This window comes from Trachypithecus francoisi, unplaced genomic scaffold, assembly GCF_009764315.1.
Source record: "Trachypithecus francoisi isolate TF-2019V2 unplaced genomic scaffold, Tfra_2.0 Lachesis_group11, whole genome shotgun sequence".
In the NCBI taxonomy this organism is placed as follows: Eukaryota; Metazoa; Chordata; class Mammalia; order Primates; family Cercopithecidae; genus Trachypithecus; species Trachypithecus francoisi.
The window spans coordinates 37142146-37161118 of NW_022681456.1; the positions used below are offsets into that span (position 1 = coordinate 37142146).

An 18973-nucleotide genomic window follows, 5' to 3' on the forward strand; every position below is an offset into this window, starting at 1 on the left:
GGGGGAGGTTTTCTTGTGGTTTGGGTTGAGGTGGCTTTGCCTTCTGGCACTGACAAGCTGCAGCGTGAACTATCTCACCAAATTCTGCCAGCCTAAAGTTGAGGCGCTCCTCATCCCCGCTGCCTGAGTACCCGTGGCAGCCTGAGGGTGCTAGTGAGAAATGTTGGCTTGCCGGCCTGGCAGGACACCCCAGCTCGGGAGGCTTCGACTGGACGTTCACAGCATTTTTCTCCCTGCCTTCTTGGCTGGGTGCTGCTGCTGGCTGGACCTGGAGTCCTGTCTCCATCTGGCTCTCCTTAAACACTCAAGGGTACTTTTATTTGAAGGCCTTTGAAGTGTTAATAACATAGAACATAAAACTGCTCAGGCCGGGTGGTGGCTCATGCCTGTAATCCCAGCACTTTGGGAGGCCAAGGCAGGTGGATCAACTGAGGTCAGGAGTTTGAGCCTGGGGAACATGGTGAAACCCCGCCTCTACTAAAAATACAAACATTAGCTGGGCGTGGTGGCGCACCTATAGTCCTAGCTACTCAGGAGGCTGAGGCAGGAGAATTGCTTGAACCCAGGAGGTGGAGGTTGCAGTGAACCAAGATCTCACCACTGCACTCCAGCCTGGGTGACAGAGCGAGACTCCATCTAAAAATAATAATAATAAATAAATAAAAATAAATAAAACTGCTCCCCAATGCAAGTCTTTCCCTTTCCCCAGCTGAGCTGGGGAGCTGCTAACACTGACCTTGACTTTCCTGTGTTGAGTGGCCACCTCCAGTGCTGGCAGATGGCATGGCGGGGCAGTGTGTGTCATGAGCCACAGGTGGTCTGGGAGTGTCTTCTCATCCTGGCTTTGTCACCAACTGACTTGGAAACTCCCCTCCCCTCGAGGGTCCTCACTTGCTGAAGGAGGGGTAGGTAGGGCAAGATGCTTTCTTGGATCCTCTCTTGGGTGACTCTCCAAGGTGACAGGCTCCCTTCTGTGCCATGGAGAAGGATGCTTGTTTCTTACTCACTCCTACTACACTTGATTGGCGCTGCCATGCCCTCGGCACTGCAGGATGCAGGAAATGGTAAGAAAACCCAGCATGTGGCCCCGTAAGGGAGATGCAATGACAGCAGGAGAAACCAGGTCCCTCTGGGAGGGGCCGTGGAACAGACACGGCCATCACCAAGTGAGGCACCAGCTGGAGGAGGCACAGAGAGGAGTCTGAAGGGTGGCCAGGAGTGAGCCAGGCAGGAAGGGCAAGGGGAAGGAGGGGGCCTACGAAGATGCTGGGGTTGGGGGCAGCTGTGGGGGTGCAGGGAAGGCAGCTAGGATGGGGCGAGATGGTGAAGGGAGCTTGGAATCCTTCCTGGAGGCCATCGGCAGCTGGGAGGCGCACACACAGAGGAGCACCACACTCCAGTACTTTCCGTAGGAAGCATCTTCTGGAAGCGTGGGGTGTTCTGGGGCCACTCGAACTCACATTTTCAGCTGACTCAGATATCTTGCCAGCAGTTTTTCCACTGTCATTTCAATTAAAAATACCGGAGGCCTGTCTCTGGCTGCCCTTGGGATAATCATCAGCAGTACTGGGCACACAGGACTCACGTCTGGGCCCAAGGCTCTGGAGCTGTGTCACCCTCCAGCTTCGGAAGCCCAGGCATGGGCCTTGGGGGTCAACACTCTTAGTGTGAAAGCTCTGCCACTGCCCTGCTGCTGCATCTTGAGTCTGTGACTTACACCTCTTAGAGACTCAGCATCTCCACCTCTAAAATGGGCTCAATATTGACCACCAGCACCGGCGCATCACGAATTGGAAAATAAGCTAATACACGTAAAAATATCTAGCACAGTGCCTGGCTTAAAACCAAATGCTCCACACACGTAAGCGTCCCTTTCTGATGTTACAAATTAGGGGTGGGAACTGAGAGGAGCCATGGAGGAGCACAGGCAGGGGTAGGGAAGAGGCCGTGCAGAGGAGCAGCTGAGGCGTGGGTGGACGGCGGGTGGTGGGTGCTATGCTGTGAATGTTGGAGTTTTTGTGAGTTTGTCTACACAACCACTAAATTTTCCTGCAGCTAAAATCCCAGAAGCAGGAACGCTCATGCTGGCAAAGGCAGACTCGGTGTGGGCTTGGGCAACAGCCTGACGTAAGTGGATCTGGCAAGGCCGCGGGAGCTTTGGCAGCCGAGCTCCTGGCGCAGAAGCATCCTCATCAACACAGTGTTGTCGGCGCTCCCGGGCCTCTGGCTCATCCCTGTTTCTTAGCAACTGCCCTATTTTGGGGGAACACTGAGTGCCACAGGGAAGTTGGCCTGGAAGCACGTGCAAGACAGGCAGCACCTTCAGTCAACAGGCAGCCCCCCGTTCCCAGCAGCCTGGCCCCCTGATACCAGCTGCCATCTCCCGGGGCAATGTGACTAGACTGGAAGACCTCTGTGAGGCAGTTCAGCCACTCCACAGGTCTCTAAGCAGCTTCCAGGACCCAAGCTCACAAGAGAGGCCCTGGTCATCCCCTGGGCCCCCAGGCGATAGCGCCGCTGCCATCTGTTGTGCCTCCAACCATCTGAGTAGCTGCCACGGTAGGAAAGAAAGACACTCAACAAAACATACCAGGCCCTCAACACTCACACCCAGGGCCAGGCACAGAGGGCCCCCTCGATCCATAAAACACCCCAAAGGGAGCCCAGGTCTTCCCTAACATTCCACGACCAACAAAGGTGTTCTAGAAAGTTCTGGGATATGAATGCCTGCTGGATGTTTGTTCTTTTTCCACTCTGACAACATCATTTTATCTTTGTAAAATTTGTTTTGGGGAATTAAAGAATTCCACGAGGGCCAGGCTTCTTGGCAGAGGCAGCTGAGCTCAGATATGTATTATTAATACTAACATTTTCTTGTCGTGATTGCACACCCAATTTAAAATGAATTATCCAATTAAGCTAAGAAGGTGATGCGTTCTAATTCCAGGAATAGGTTGCCAATGACTTTGTCTTGACTGTTCTCCCCGAAACCCCTTCCAATTAAGTAACGATTGTTCAGTACATCGTGAGGCTAAGCCAAGAGGTTGCTGTGGAGACGGGAGGATTTTTCATCCTATCACCATTTTCATTTCTTGATGGGAAGGGAGCCAGCCGAGTTTTCAGCCTCCCCCAGGGCTGAATATTCACCGCCAGCAAGGACAAAAGGTCTGCTGGACGGGAGAGGATGCGGGGTTGTGAAAGCTTCCAGGTCTCCCTCTGCAACAACAGAGAGAGCCCGTGTCTTCAGCTTCTCGTGAGCAGAAGACAGTTGCTCACCTTATGGGAATACCAGAGCCTATCCTTTTTCCCTCTCCATCCTCATGCTGAAGGTGAGATAGGGCCAACTCGGCCAGCAGAGAGAAATGGTACCTGGCCAGAAAGATCAAAGTTGTATGGTCGGGTGTAAAATGATCCATGCCAAGAACAAACAGTAAGGAGACACAGATTTTTATTTCTAAAATGGAAATCTGATCATAGCACTCTCTTGCTTTTTGTAAGAGACAGAATTTTGCTCTTTCACTCTGTTGACGAGGCTGGAGTGCAGTGGTTCAATAAGAGCTCACTGCAGCCTCTACTTCCTGGGCTCAAGTGACTCTCCTGCCTCAGCCTCTCCAGGAAGTAGGACTACAGGTGTGCACCACCATGCCCAGCTAATTTTTTGTCATTTTTGCTCATCTATTATTATTATTCGGTTTTTGGGGTTCTTTTAAATTTTATTTTGTAGAAACAAGGCCTCACTATATTGCTCAGGCTGGTCTCAAAATTCCTGGGCTCAAGCTATCTTCTCATCTTAGCCTTCCAAAGTACTGGGATTACAGGTGTGAGCATTTCCCACCCCCTCCCCCATCTCTTGTTTTTAACTCTTTTTTTAATGTATTTTTATTTTTATTTTTTTGAGATGGAGTCTCGCTCTGTCGCCCGGGCTGGAGAGCAGTGGTGCGATCTCGGCTCACTGCAACCTCCCCTCCCAGGTTCAAGCGATTCTCCTGCCTCAGCTTCCTGAGTAGCTGGGATTATAGGCACCCACCACCACGCCCAGCTAATTTTTGTATTTTTAGTAGAGACGGGGTTTTCACTATGTTGGCCAGAATGGTCTCGATCTCCAACCTCATGATCCACTCGCCTCAGCCTCCCAAAGTGCTAGGATTACAGGCATGAGCCACCGCGCCCGGCCAGCTTTTAACTCTTTATTGGCTCTCACCACAGAGTTCCAACTCTTTAGCATGCTATATACTTCACACTCCATTCCCCACTCACTTTTCCAACCACATCTTGCCCTCACTCAAAGATATGCTGTGCTTCAAAAGTCAAACTCATCCATACGTCCCTGCCTCTGCTCACACTGTTCCCTTCTTGGTTTATCCCTTCCTAACTTTTTTCAGCCAGGTAAACTCACTCTCATTACTTAAGATCCAGATCAAGTGTCCTGACCTCCGGAGGCCTTCCCTCTGCCTCTACTTCCCTCCTGCTCTCCCGGGAGGCCCCAGCATTGGTTATGCCAGCACTTTACACAGTGTTCTCTACTAAAATTGGTTTCATGTCTGTCTCCCCAACCAGCTGCTGAGCCCCTCAGGAGGAGGGAGGTATGTTTTCAAAGGGATGGCTGGATGGCTGAGGAAAAGGCAGAGGTGAAAGAAGAGGCCATGTCAACTGGAGGTGGATGTATAATTTAAAACCCTAGGCTAGGCACTGTAGATCATTCCTGTAATGACAGCGCTTTGGGAGGCCAAGGCAGGCAGATCACCTGAGGTCAGGAGTTCGAGACTAGTCTGGTGAAACCCTGTCTCTACTAAAAACACAAAAACTAGCTGGGAATGGTGGGGTGCGCCTGTAATCCCAGCTACTCGGGAGACTGAGGCAGGAGAATCGCTTGAACCTGGGAGGCAGGGGTTGCAGTGAGCTGAGATCATGCCACTGTACTCCAGTCTGGGCGACAGGAGTGCAACTGTGTCTCCCAAGGAAAAAAAAAAAAAAAAAAAGCAAAGCCTTATTCAAGAAGTGGTTAATGCTGTGAATCCCAGCAGGAACTCCTGCCCCTCAGGCTTGGCCCGTAAGGTGCCTGGCAGTTGTCAGGGCCAGTGACAGAAATGCTCTGGGCATTGGCCCCGCTCTTCTCTACTCTAAGAAGAAGGGTCCATCTGTCTGATGTTAAGGAGTGAAAGAGTTGTTAGCTTGTTAATAAATAAAATATCTGCAAAAGATCCTTACTGTTACATCAGGTAAACCTAAGGAAAAAAAAAAAAGCTTATCAAAAAATTCAAACCACCAGAACTACAGTAACACACCCAACTCCAACTCCCAGGGCTTAAAGCGAGACCAAGGAAAAAAGCTGTTTGGCAGAGGGGAACTGTAAAATGCCCAGGCCTCAACTAAATGTCCTGTTTAGGCCTCAACGGGCTCTGGTTTCTGCCCCTCACAGGCTCAGCCACAGGCACCTCCCATGACCTGTGTGTTTCTCAAATGAAACAGGGGCCTTTCATCCATGCCCGGGTTGCAAAACATGCTGCTCCGCTGGAAGGGGTATCACTCCTTTCTTGGAATTCTAATTGGGTTTGCCCCACAGCCTCTTCAAAAGCTTACCCGGGAGAAGCAGTTCCCTGGCGGAGCTCGGCTGCGGAACCCTGGCCCTCCAGACTTTCCCCGCACCTGCGCCACACGCACTCCACAGAACCGCAGATGCAGGAAGCAGCCTCTGAGCACAAAGATCAGAGCCTCCAATCCCAGCACTGCCGATCAGGGAATGGCGCCCCCCGGGTCGCCTGCTCTTCCCAGTGAAGTCAGCTATTAAAATCATGTGCACTTCTAGGCCAAGGAGCTGCTCAATTCCCACCAACTCTGAATCCCTCCAAGGCAGGAGTCTTGGGTGGACCTGTCTCCAGCCCAGGGACTTGGCTCAGCGACATGTCTTTGATTCTAGTGTCACACCTGTCACAGAGTCTAGTATTATACCTGCTGCAGAAGCTAGGTGCTGTGCCTGTCATGGGGAGCAGTTTCCTTTTAGGATTTGCTGAATCGAACCATCACTTATAGAGAGAAACCAACACTCTCCTTTTAAATGTAATTTTGAAAATCTAAACAAAAAGCCCAGCAGTGTCTGAAATACAGTCATGCATCGCTTAACAATGAGGCTACGTTCTGAGAAGTGTGTCGCTGGGCAATTTCGTTGCTGTGTGAGCATCGCGGCATGTACTTGTACAAACCTGGAGGGTCTAGCCTATCACACACCAAGGCTATGCTATATGCTCTTAGGCTACAAACCTGTACAGCACGTTAGTGTACTGAATACTGTATGCAGGCAACTGTAATACAATAGTATGTATGTACCTCAACATATCTAAACGTAGAAAAGGTACAGTCAAAATACGGAATTATAGCCTTATAGGACCACTGTTATATATGTGGTCCATTGTGGACCAGACATTATGTGGTACATGACTGTATATGGAGGTGGCACAGGGTGAATTTTGTCCGTCCCCGAACTATGCTGACATCCTCATTCCCAGTACCAGTGACTAGGACCTTATTTAGAAAGGGTCTGGCCGGGCGCGGTGGCTCAAGCCTGTAATCCCAGCACTTTGGGAGGCCAAGACGGGCGGATCACAAGGTCAAGAGATCGAGACCACCCTGGCTAATACGGTGAAACCCCGTCTCTACTAAAGAATACAAAAAACTAGCCGGGCGATGAGGCGGGTGCCTGTAGTCCCAGCTACTTGGGAGGCGGAGGCAGGAGAATGGCATAAACCTGGGAGGCGGAGCTTGCAGTGAGCTGAGATCCGGCCACCGCACTCCAGCCTGGGCGACAGAGCCAGACTCCGTCTCAAAAAAAAAAGAAAGGGTCTTTGCAGACGTAACCAAGTTAAGATGAGGTCATACTGCATTAAGGTGGGCCCTAATCCAATGACCAGTATCCTCATAACAAGAGGAAAATCGGCCAGGCACTGTGGCTAATGCCGGTAATCTCAGCACTTTGGGAGGTTGAGGCGGGCAGATCACAAGGTCAGGAGTTCAAAACCAGCCTGGCCAACATAGTGAAACCCCATCTCTACTAAAAATACAAAAATTAGCCAGGTGTGGTGGCACAAGCCTGTAGTTCCAGCTACTTGGGAGGCTGAGGCAGGAGAATCCCTTCAACCCAGGAGGTAGAGGTTGCAGTGAGCCGAGACCATGCCACTGCACTCCAGCCTGGGCGACACAGCGAGACTCTGTCTCAAAAGAAAAAAAAAAAAAAGATACTCTGGACGCACAGAATGGGGAGAATGTCATGTGATGATGGAGGCAGCAATCCTAGTGAGGCAGCTGCAAGCCAAAGCATGCCAGGGACCGCTGGCAAGCCCAGGGCTGGGGAGAGGCCAGGAAGGAGTCCACCGAGTCAGAGGGAGCACAGCTCTGCTGACACCCTGCTCTGGACATCTGGCCTCCAGAACTGCGAGACAACACATTTCTCTTGTTTTAGGCCACCTACAGTTTGTGGTCTTCTCTTCTGGCAGCCCTAGGAAACTACAAGACAATAAACAAAAAGCAGTGACTGCTTTTTTTTTTTTAATCACTCATTAATATCAACTTCCATGACATAAATGGTGTGCACTTGAGTAGTGGACACATCAGTGTTTTATCCATTTGCTCATTTGTCTAGCATTTACTAAGCAACTAATACGTGCCAGACCCTGTCCGAGGTACCAGGGCGACAAAAGTGGTGCAGCCAGAAGGCCACAATGACAGCAACTGTATACAGACAGCTAGGACATAATACAGTCAAGTTTTATAAATACGCATGACTGGAATGATGAGCCGTCACTGAGTGGGTGCCTGATACTGTGCTTAAGCACCTTGTCCACATCATCTTATCATCTCTTTTCATCTTCACCAGTCCGACGAGGAAGGGTGCTGTTCCCATCGCCACTTTCCAATGGGTGAACTGAGACTCTGAGGCTAAGGGACTGCTGGACCATAACCTCGAGGGCTCTGGATACCAAGCCCCCAGCAGTCACTAAGAGAACCCAGAAGGTAGAGACTGGCTCCAACTGTAGGTACTCAGAGCAGTGCCAGAGCTTTGACCCAGAGCGGTGAGGGAGAATCATTTAAATAAGAAAGCATCTTCGCGGTCCAATTTTCATAACAGAGTAAATATATGAAAATATGCAACTGAGGAAAGAAACTGTTGTCGCCTGTCTTCAGTCATTAAAAAGCACGACAGAGTGCTCCTGATAGGCCCTAAGTGAAAAGGGCCATTATACTCAGATCCGGTATTTCCCTATCTCCATGTGCCTGAGCAGCAACGTAGCAACAAAGGTTTTCATCTTCTTTTTTTTTTTGACACAGAGTCTCGCTCTGTCACCAGGCTGGAGTGCAGTGGCGTGATCTCGGCTCACTGCAACCTCCGCCTCCTTGGTTCAAGCGATTCTCCTGCCTCAGCCTCTGGAGTAACTGGGACCACAGGCGCCCGCCACCGTGCCCAGCTAATTTTTGTATTGTTAGTAGAGACGGGGTTTCACCATGTTGGCCAGGCTGGTCTCGATCTCTTGACCTCATGATCCACCCACCTTGGCCTCCCAAAGTGCTGGGATTACAGGCATGAGCTACCATGCTCGGCCTCTTCTTCTTTCATTAATAAATTGTGCTAAATTTTTTTAAAAGTGACAGGGGTCTTGCTGTGTTGCCCAGGCTGGACTTGAACTCTTGAGCTCAAGTGATCCTCCCAGGTTCTAATTTTCTTCTATGCACTGTCTGAAATTTTCAGATTAGTGATAGAGAAACTATCATCTGTATTATTATTCTGACTCATGCTTCACTGTGCCTACCCTGTTTGGGGCCCTGTTCTCAGCCCTGCACATGTGTGAACACAGTCAATCCCATCACAGCCCCATGGTGTAGACGCTACTATTATACCCACTTTACAGAAAAGGAAGCTGAGACTCAGAGAGATCAGGCAACAGGGCCACAGTCATGGAGCTGGATTCAAACCCAGACGATCTAGGCTGGAGCTCAGGCTGTAACCACCTGGCTATGATAGTCTGAGAGGGGAGGAAAAGAACACTCTTAGGAGCAGCAATGATTAAAGCGCCTCAGCCCCAACCTGAATGCATGAGCACAAGGACGACCCTCCTCTGGGGCTTTCCTGACCGCACGGGCACAGGGACGACCCTCCTCCAGGGCCTTCTACAAGTTTGCACACATTTTCCACTTTTTTCTCTGCTAAAAATACAACATATAACATAAAAATAATAATATTCTCATGCTTGTCTCCTCAAGCAGGAAAAATTCCCTATTAGGACAAACGGAGGGATGTGCAGTTGCAGCCAAGAGGGAAGAAATGACAGCCAGCAATGGACAAGAGAGATGACGGGAAAAAGGAGGCAGCTGCTGAGTTCAGCAGCCACCTGATGTCTGCACGGAAAGGCTCTGGATGAATGTTAGCGAGGAAGAGGAGGAGGATGCTGAGAAGGAAGAGAACACTAAAAGGCAAACGGTCAGGCTGAGCTGTACGTGGCGCTGAGAAACACACGCGGTTCAGGGCAGCTCCAAGTTCAGGGTGGCATACACAGCAGTGGCTCAGGTGGCTTCGCATCCACAAAGACTCTGCTCCAATCTTTCTCTCAAGCGAGAGGCCAAACCACTTAAGACCGCCATTTCTGTGAGTCAAAAATGGTCACACGCTGGCAACACACAGAGTCAACTTACACCTATCATCATAGAGTGACGCTGGCAAAACGGAAGTAAGCCGTCATCGGAAAATGACAAATAGAGTGTAGTTTTCATCACCTTTTTTTGACATGCCTCGTCTTCCTCCCTTTCTCTATCCCCTCTTTTTTTCCTCTCCCCATTTCCCTCACCGATCTCTTTTCTCATCTTCCTTCCTCTCCCTCTTTTCTTTATAAACTGTATTAAGAGTCTAACTTTCCATCCTACCACTTGAGAGCATTTCATAAAGAAGAATCAAACAGCCATGTGTGCACATCTACATGTGTGCACATGCATGTATGTGTGTGCATATGGCAATAGCCGTGTGTGCATGTGGACATGTGTGTGCGCAAGTGGGCATGTCTCTGGGCATGTGCATATGCATGTGTACATGTGTGTGCGTGTGGACATCTGTGTGGGCATGTGTGTGCACATGTGTACATCTGTGTGGACATGTGTGTGCATGTATGGGCATGGGTGTGTACATGTGTACATCTATGTGTGCATGTGGGCATGGGTGTGTGCATGTGGGCATGTGTGCATGTGGGCATGGGTGTGTACATGCGGACATGTGTGTGTGTGTGGACATGGATGTGTGCATGTGGGTATGGGTGTGCACATGTGGGCATGCCTGTGCGCATGGGGATGTGTGTGTACATGTGGGCATGTGTGCATGTGGGCATATGTGTGTGCATGTGGACATCTGTGCATGTGGGCATGTGTATGTATGTGGGCATGGGTGTGTGCATGTGGGCATGGGTGTGCACATGTGGGCATGCCTGTGCGCATGTGGATGTGTGTGTACATGTGGGTGTGTGCGCATGTGGGCATATGTGTGTGCATGTGGACATCTGTGCATGTGGGCATGTGTATGTATGTGGGCATGGGTGTGTGCATGTGGGCATATGTGTGTGCATGTGGACATCTGTGCATGTGGGCATGTGTATGTGGGCATGGGTGTGTGCATGTGGGCATGGGTGTGCACATGTGGGCATGCCTGTGCGCATGTGGATGTGTGTGTACATGTGGGCGTGTGTGCGTGTGTGTGTGCATGTGGACATCTGTGCATGTGCGCATGTGTATGTATGTGGGCATGGGTGTGTGCATGTGGGCATGGGTGTGCACGTGGGCATGTCTGTGCGCATGTGGATGTGTGTGTACATGTGGGCGTGTGTGCATGTGGGCATATGTGTGTGCATGTGGACATCTGTTCATGTGGGCATGTGTATGTATGTGGGCATGGGTGTGTGCATGTGGGCATATGTGTGTGCATGTGGACATCTGTGCATGTGGGCATGTTTGTATGTGGGCATGGGTGTGTGCATGTGGGCATGGGTGTGTGCATGTGGGCATGGGTGTGTACATGTGGACATCTGTGGGTGCATGCGGACATCTGTGTGGACATGTCTGTGCATGTGGGCATGGGTGTGTGCATGGGGACATGGGTGTGTACACGGGGACATGTGTGTGCATGTGGGCATGGGTGTGTGCATGGGGACATGGGTGTGTACACGGGGACATGTGTGTGCATGTGGGCATGGGTGTGCGCATGTGGGCATAGGTGTTTCTATGTGGGCGTGTGTGTGCGCATGTGGGCATGGGTGTGTACATGTGGGCATGGGTGTGCGCATGTGGGCATGGGTGTGTGCATGTGGACAGGTGTGTATGTGTATACTCATGTGTGTGTGCATGTGGACAGGTATATCTGTAGAAGGAAAGACATGAAGCAATTTGTTCTGGTGGCCAAAGACTACATGACACAACAGGATAAGAGGCTGCTCCTGCCCTTACTGCCAGCTCCAGCTCGATGCTTGGGGCTGCTCATAGGTCATGTGGCCAGTCCCCATGTTCTGTCCGGCAAGAGAGAAAGGGGCAGTGCAGGCAGGCAGGCCACACCAGCCACCTGGACTCCTGACCTTGGACTCTACCTGATGCACATCGTTTGCTGGGATTTTTCAATACTGAAGTTGTTTCCTTTTTTTCTTTTTTTTTCCCTAAGAGACAGGATCTCCCTCTGTTGCCCAAGCTGGAGTGCAGTGGTGCAATCATAGCTCACTGCAGCCTCAAACTCCCAGGCTCAACTGATCCTCCCACCTCAGCCTCCCAAGTAGCTGAGACTACAGGCATGCACTTCCACACTTAGCTAATTTTTAATTCTTTGTTGAGACAGGGTCTCGCCATGTTGCCCAGGCTGGTCTCGGACTCCTGGATTCAAGTGATCCTCCTGCCTCAGCCTCCCAAAGTGCTGGGATTAGATGTGAGGCACCATGCCTAGCCTGAGGCTCTTGGTAATAAACAAAACTTCTTAGGTTGTAATACCCTTTGGACAGCCTGACTGCCTACCTGGAACTCAAGACATTCAAAGGGAAAGGAAATGAATGGCCCAGAAGGCAGGGTGTGTGTGTGCCTTTTGGCTGGGAATCTGGGTGGACCAGCTGGGTTCAAATCCGGGCTCTGCCACTCACTGGCTGTGTGCACCTGGGCAGGTTGCTCGTCTAAGCCTCTGTGTCCTCACGTGTGTAAGGAGGATGATGACGGCAGCACCTGTCTATGGGGCTGTTGTAAAGTTTAAAGGAGACAAGGGGAAGAAGTGCTCAGCACAGCACCTTAGACATCTAACAGAAAGTGCCAGAACATACTTGTTGACTGAAGGCTATGAAACTGCTCTCTCTAGAGATTTAAAAATCTGCCCAAGGGAGATTAGATGTAGTCTAAACAGGAATGGCTTTGCTAATTTTGTGAGCAGTCATTTCCAGCCCAGGACATCCCTTCATGCTCAAGAGACACAACCCTTAAGCCCCAAGGCCCAGGCCAGGGAAGAGATGAGTCAAGTCCCAGACACAGAGGGAGGACTTCTTTTTTTGATACCTTGATTGAAAACAATGAAAATGCTTTTTGAGTCTCAAAGCCCAGCTTTTAGGCACTCTGCCAGCAGGCAACAGGAGTGTTTTCCTTCAGCAGCCCCAGCTCCCACTGCAGAACTTAGAACCTGGGGAAACACGCAAAACAGTAAGCCGTCTGCGAGGCTTTCAGACAGTGCAATTTGCAAGAAGTGCTTTTATATTTTAGTAGGACTCTGCAGTAAGTCAGGATTAATTAATTGCTACATTAAAGGAGAGCACCTTTAGCATTTCAATGACATAATCACGTGCAATTACGATCATATAAAAGGAACACTTTGTAATTAATGATGTCTCTACTTCCTGAAATGTATAATCCTTATGTCTTAAATTCCAAAGAGGCTGGCAGACAGTAGGCCCTAAATATAGATCAGGAACTAACATTTAAATCAGTTTTTAATTCACCTTTTAATATGAATAATAAAACCAGAACAAAAGCTTACCATTATCATGGCTCTAGCTCTTTATATCTTAGAGACTAAATATTCAGCAACAACAGATTCAAAATGAAATGGTCAACAATTACAGGCCAGAAATGGTTCTCCTACATAGCAATCATTTTGCACTAGCAAGCACATTAAAATTGCTTTTCCAGAAATGCATTAAAACTCACCCCAACTGTCCTGGTTTTGGCAACCACATTATACTATCACTTAACAAAGCACTCTGCCTCATCTCTATGACTTAAAAATGAACGTGTTTTTTCTTCCAACTAGGGAAGTTTCCCATGAAGCTGCAAGCACCAGGTAGGTACCAAGCAGTGTTCTACGTACTTAACACGTAATGGCTCGGCTGGTCATCACAACAATCCTGAGCCAGGATTCCTATTCCTATTATTATTCCTATGCTGATTCCTGTTTTATAAATGAGGATACTGGTGCACTGAACTGTTTAAAAACTAATTTGCCAAAGCTACCACCTCCTAGGAAAGGTCCCTTTAATTGAACCACAAAGCAGATAGGATAAACAGACTTTCTGGATTTTAACATGCATTCTGTCATTCGACCAATTCAACATGAGGAAAGCCCCAGAGCCTGCTTGCATCTCATTTCTATTGTTAGCAAAGTTCTTCAGCAAACTCAGACGAAAATGCAGAAGAAACAAAATGTGACCCTCAGTAACATCCAAAGGGCTTCCAGAGGGTGGGGAAGTCCCTACAGCACAGTTTTTCTCCAAAAAGAAGGCATACACTGCCCCTGTTTTATTTCCTAATTTGATTCATAGCACGCTATTATCTTCTTTCATCAGGGAACTACTCAGAGGGGATTCCACCCTCCCCAAGACGGCCTCATGCAAGGTCAAGGGTTTACCTTGTCATAATAGTATCGCAGGGCTCTGCTCAGCTTATCATAGTTCATATTTGTTTTGTTTTTTCGGAGTCCCCACAGCTTGGCCACTTCTTCTGCTTTGAGGAGCTTGAATTCACCATCGTTCGACGTCCAGCAGATCAAATGCTCATGTTTCTGATCCAGCAGCAACTGCAACAGGAACTGCCACAGCGTGATTGCACTCTCCATACCTGTGGGGAGAGGAGGCCAGGTCAGAGCTGGAGGTCATGATGCTAACTGAACTTGGTGGGGAGAGCGGGGGCTTCCGAATGCGCAACGCAGCTGTCCCCTTCTTCCCCCAGTGAACCTAATAGAAAGTAAGCTTTCACTTCCATCTCAGTGGGCCACTCTGAACCGGGAGCTTCCTGGCTGCATTTCTGTAAGCAGCCACAATTCTGAAATACCGGGAGGCCCTGTGGTCCTCCTCTATTCACCACATATGTCCCCGCGAGCGACAGCGATGCATGGGGAATAATGTGGAACCATGATTAATGACATGACCACTGGCAGAACAGGTCCCCATTCAAACCGTTCCCAACTTAACACAAGTGTCTATTCCCGCCCATCCTATCGATTTCTCTGTGGATCCGTGATACAGTTTGGATGTGTGTCCCCGCCCAAATCTCATGTTGAATTGTAATCCCCAACATTGGAGGTGGGGCCTGGTGGGAAGTGACTGGATCCTAAGGGTGGATTCCTCACGAATGGTTTAGCACCATCCCCCTTGGTACCACACTTGAGTTAGTGACTGAGTTCTCATGAGATCTGGTCATTTAACAGTGTGTGGCACCTCAGCCCTCGCTCTCGTTCTTGCTCCGGCCATGTGACACGCCCGCTCCCCCTTTGCCTTCTGCCATGATTACAGGTTTCCTGAGGCCTCCCCAGAAACCCAGCAGATGCCAACATCATGCTTCCTGTACAGCCTGCAGGACTGTGAGCCAATGAAACCGCTTTTCTTTATAAATTATACAGTCTTGGGTATTTCTCTATAGCAATGTGAGAAAGAACTAACATAGTCGGTCTCTAACTAAAATGCTGGACCCTATGCTAAGTGCACTTTATACAGGTGCCTGGAATGTCTCTCCTGTGGTTGTGGTATACGTCTACGTGTAACTGCCCTTCCTACTATGTGATGAGCTTCACGAGGAAGGGACTTTGCTGGATTACTTTGTATTGCCAGCACTCTGATAACCCACACAATGCTCAAAGCTGCCCAGTCCGTGGATGCTTGTGAAACTGAACAATCACTGCCAAGTGCAGAGACCTTCCCTTTCCCGGCACTCATCATGCTGCAGGTCAAAGCCACCATCGCAGGTGCACAGATGGGAAGAGCAATTTCTCCCACGAAGAGACAAAAACCTATACAATGTTATCCTTTTCCTTCGACTCTGGTGTGAACTTTTTAAATGCTATTCCTTCTGGCTAAAATGCTGTTCCCTCGCTTTGGAGCCTGGTGAACTCTTTCTCATCCATTGTGACCCAGCTCAAATAGGGCCTTCTCAAGGAAATTTTTCCCCACTCCTGGGCAGTTTCTCAATTTCAGGCATTTGAGGACTTCCATGACAACAAGTATTGATTCTAAGTAGTAATAATAATCATCATCATCATCATCATCCATTTGTGTTATCAATGCTCATTGCATTTTTAAAAAGGTGGCCAGACTGGCCTCAAAAGCTTTGCCACAGATCAACTGTTGTGAGTGACACAGAGAGCTGGGGATCATCCCCTTAGATGGGAGGGAGACACTGAAGTCCTGGTGAGCAGGGGGTGGGGGAGAGAACCTGGAGTGACAGCAACCCGGGGGTTAGCTCTGGGAGACCTGGAAGCCAGAATAATTGCCTTGGGGAGGGTTATTTGTACCAATATTGTCAACCCCACAACTCCTCTCAATTAAAGGAAAGTAGACTAGGATCGCTCTCCAGTTACCCACAGGGCATTTTATTTAGGGCTCTTTAAAGGGGATATTCTTTACAGAAATCAGTATTAACCACAATGGTAAGACAGTCACTATCATTTCATTGCCGGGTCAAAACCACCTTTGCATCTCCCCAGTCTTGCAATCCCCCATTTTGCTGGGATGCATGGCAGCTGACCAGCCTCAACTCCTCCTATGAACCACCCTTCTGATGACTTGGATATGAGCCACAACTTTCTTCTCTTCACTGGCACTAAGAACGGCTAACAGTTGTCGCAAATTCTTGAGATTTTCTTGGCCAAACACGTCAGACAGTCAGCTTTAACGTGTCTTTGAAACTTTAAGTGCCTGCTCAGATGAATGTGCTCCTAAGGGCAGAAGGCTGCCAGTGGGTTTGGAGGTCTGCAGGGAAGGGGCTGTTGGGCCTCTGCTTGCATGCCAGGTGGGAAAGTGGTCGGCCACCGCCACCCTCCACTTTTAACTGACATCATGTTCCAAATGGGACAGGAGGGCAGCAGAAACATCTATCCATGTATTTCACACTTAGCGTTTCCACCTGCCTGGCCTCCTCGGAGCTTCCTGTGCATCACAGAATCACTTTGCATTGCAATCCAACCCCATGTGTCAGAGACCACGTCCTGGGCATGACTTATGAGAACCCATACTGCAGACTTGTTAAACGTTCTCAACTCCCCTCTCCTTAGGTGACTGTGTAGCCCTGCACTGGAGTGGCTATGGGGGGAGTGCTGACATTGAGGCTTTGCCATGTATTGCATTTGGCCAGGAGACGGATGCAGGGAAGTGACAGCATCCCAATGCTGAGCTGGGGTTTTGGGAGGCATCGTAAGTTGGCACTTTTCCTCCTGTGCTGCCAGGAAGCTGCTGCCCCAGAACGAGACACATGGAGGTGACCTGAACTCAACCCAAAGTCCGAAGCCAAGCCCCACCCACCCAGCGTCTGAAACATCATCAGTGACACTGACCTGTGAGAAAAATCAATGCCGCCGTAAGCCAGTGATCTTGCGGCAACCTGTGATGCAGCACCACTGCAGCAAAAGTTGACTATTACAATACACAATGTCTTGGCTTAAAAAAAAAATTCCCCCTTTGCTGGGGTGCCGTTGTCTTTACGCTCTAGAGCTTGTGTTCAAAATCATGAGAAAGGCCAGCTGCAGTGGCTCACGCCTGTAATTCCAGCACTTTGGGAGGCTGAAGCAGGTGGATTACCTGAGGTCAGGAGTTCAAGACCAGCCTGACCAACATGATGAAATCCACCTCTACTAAAAATACACAAAATCAGCCAGGCGTGGTGGCCCGCGCCTGTAATCCCAGCTACTTGGGAGGCTGGGGCAGAATAGCTTGAACCCAGGAGGTGGAGGTTGCAGTAAGCCAAGATGCGCCACTGCACTCCAGCCTGGGCAACAAGAGGGAAAACTCCATCTTAAAAAAAAAAAAAAAAAAAAAAAATCATGAAAAAGTATGTTACTAGGTGTGGAGAGATTGGCTGATCACCTCTTTACTCAGAGGCCACACATGGGCTAAGTGGCAGCCATGGGTGCTATGGCCATAGCCTCAGGCAAAGGTAGAAGGAGAGAAAGAAAGAAAAAGGAGAGGAGAAAGAGTAGAAAGGGAACAGGCAGAGGAGCAGTGGTGGGGGGTGGGGACCTACAGATTTCTGGAATAAAGGAACTCGCCTAGAGAAGGCAAGGAGCTGTTCACTAGGAATCACAGAAATGCCCCTACGGGTTCAACCAAGCTACAGAGCTTGGGTGGCAGCTGCAGGCACAGGGGACCATCAGAGGATCACTCAGAGGAATTGCTATACGCAACACCACTCCAGTGGAGGTGACTAAGGGCTCCAGCCTCTCCTGTCTGAGGCGTGCCCAGCCTCACCCCGTGCTGAGAGCCTCGTTCTCCTCTTCTTGCGCTCTCTTGAGCCACTCCTTGACCCTGGTGGAACCACCAGTTTCGATGACTGGGCAGTCACGTAGCCTTCCCGGTGGAAATCCCAGCCAGACATTACTCAGAGCTGAGTTGAAAAACTACTTTCCTGTGAGCTTATCATTGCATCTACAAAGATCAGTCACTCCTGTCTACCTCATGCCAGAAGTCACTCTGGGGTATCGTGGAGGTCCCAGGCAGCTCTGGAACCCACCATCCTCTCTGGCCAGAGCCATGTGCATGATGAAAATGGGTGGCTGTATGTGGCAGAGGTTTGGGTAGGGGGACAGGTGGGCAGTGGGCCACCAGCTGCCACAATGCTCTCCATATTGTTTTCGTTCCACTCGATGTAGTTTAACTATGAGATCAAGTTTCATAATTTACACAACTATTTTCACATACAATCACACTGTACATTCCACTGTGCCTCTGCCAGCTGGCAATTTTGCCAGCTGGGGTGCTGGAAAACACAAACTTTCTACCATTGTGCTGGAGGTATGCCCTTCCAAAAACCGCTAATGCTACAGATTTTCACGAACTCATCTATGAGTATCTCTCTCACCAGAAAAGAAATTTAAATGATTTTTTTTTTCTAAAGTAATTCCTTGATACCTAGAATCCTTAATGAAGTCCAAAGTCTTAACAGGCAGGTACAATAAAGCCTATTTATCTGGATGCCACTTTAAGGAATGCGAGTAATTCAGACAGCACTCTGTGGCTTTTATTAAATCAACAGTTGAAGTGGTTGTACTCGAGATTCACGTTTGATAGATTATTACGCACATGGAGGCCTGCTCTAAGTTAAAATGTTTCATCCGCCTAATTTTACTTAGCTGATTTCCCACCACTCTGAGCTTCAAATACGTAGAACACATAAAAGAAATGCTAGAAATCTTTTTTTAAAAATTCCTTTTATGTGATGAGAAAATGCTTATCTTGGCCAGGCACGGTGGCTCATGCCTGTAACCCCAGCACTTTCGGAGGCTGAGGCGGGCAGATCACGAGGTCAGGAGATCGAGACCATCCTGGCTAACACAGTGAAATCCCCGTCTCTACTAAAAATACAAAAAATTAGTGGGGCGTGGTGGCAGGCGCCTGTAGTACCAGCTACCGGGGAGGCTGAGGCAGGAGAATGGCATGAACCCGGGAGGCAGAGCTTGCAGTGAGCCGAGATCGTGCCACTGCACTCCAGCCTGGGTGATAGAGCAAGA

The 18973-nt window shown here is 49.3% G+C and overlaps 1 protein-coding gene across 1 annotated transcript in view; it reads right to left on the minus strand.

Annotated features, from left to right (window-relative positions):
* The window catches only part of ELK3 (ETS transcription factor ELK3), a 78174-nt gene that overhangs the window by 33991 nt on the left and 25210 nt on the right, over window positions 1-18973 (minus strand). Inside the window, exon 2 of the mRNA XM_033220977.1 lies at window positions 13889-14097. Coding sequence (XP_033076868.1) covers window positions 13889-14095 — 207 coding nt within the window. The 5' untranslated portion in view covers window positions 14096-14097. The remainder of the gene's footprint in view (window positions 1-13888; window positions 14098-18973) is intronic.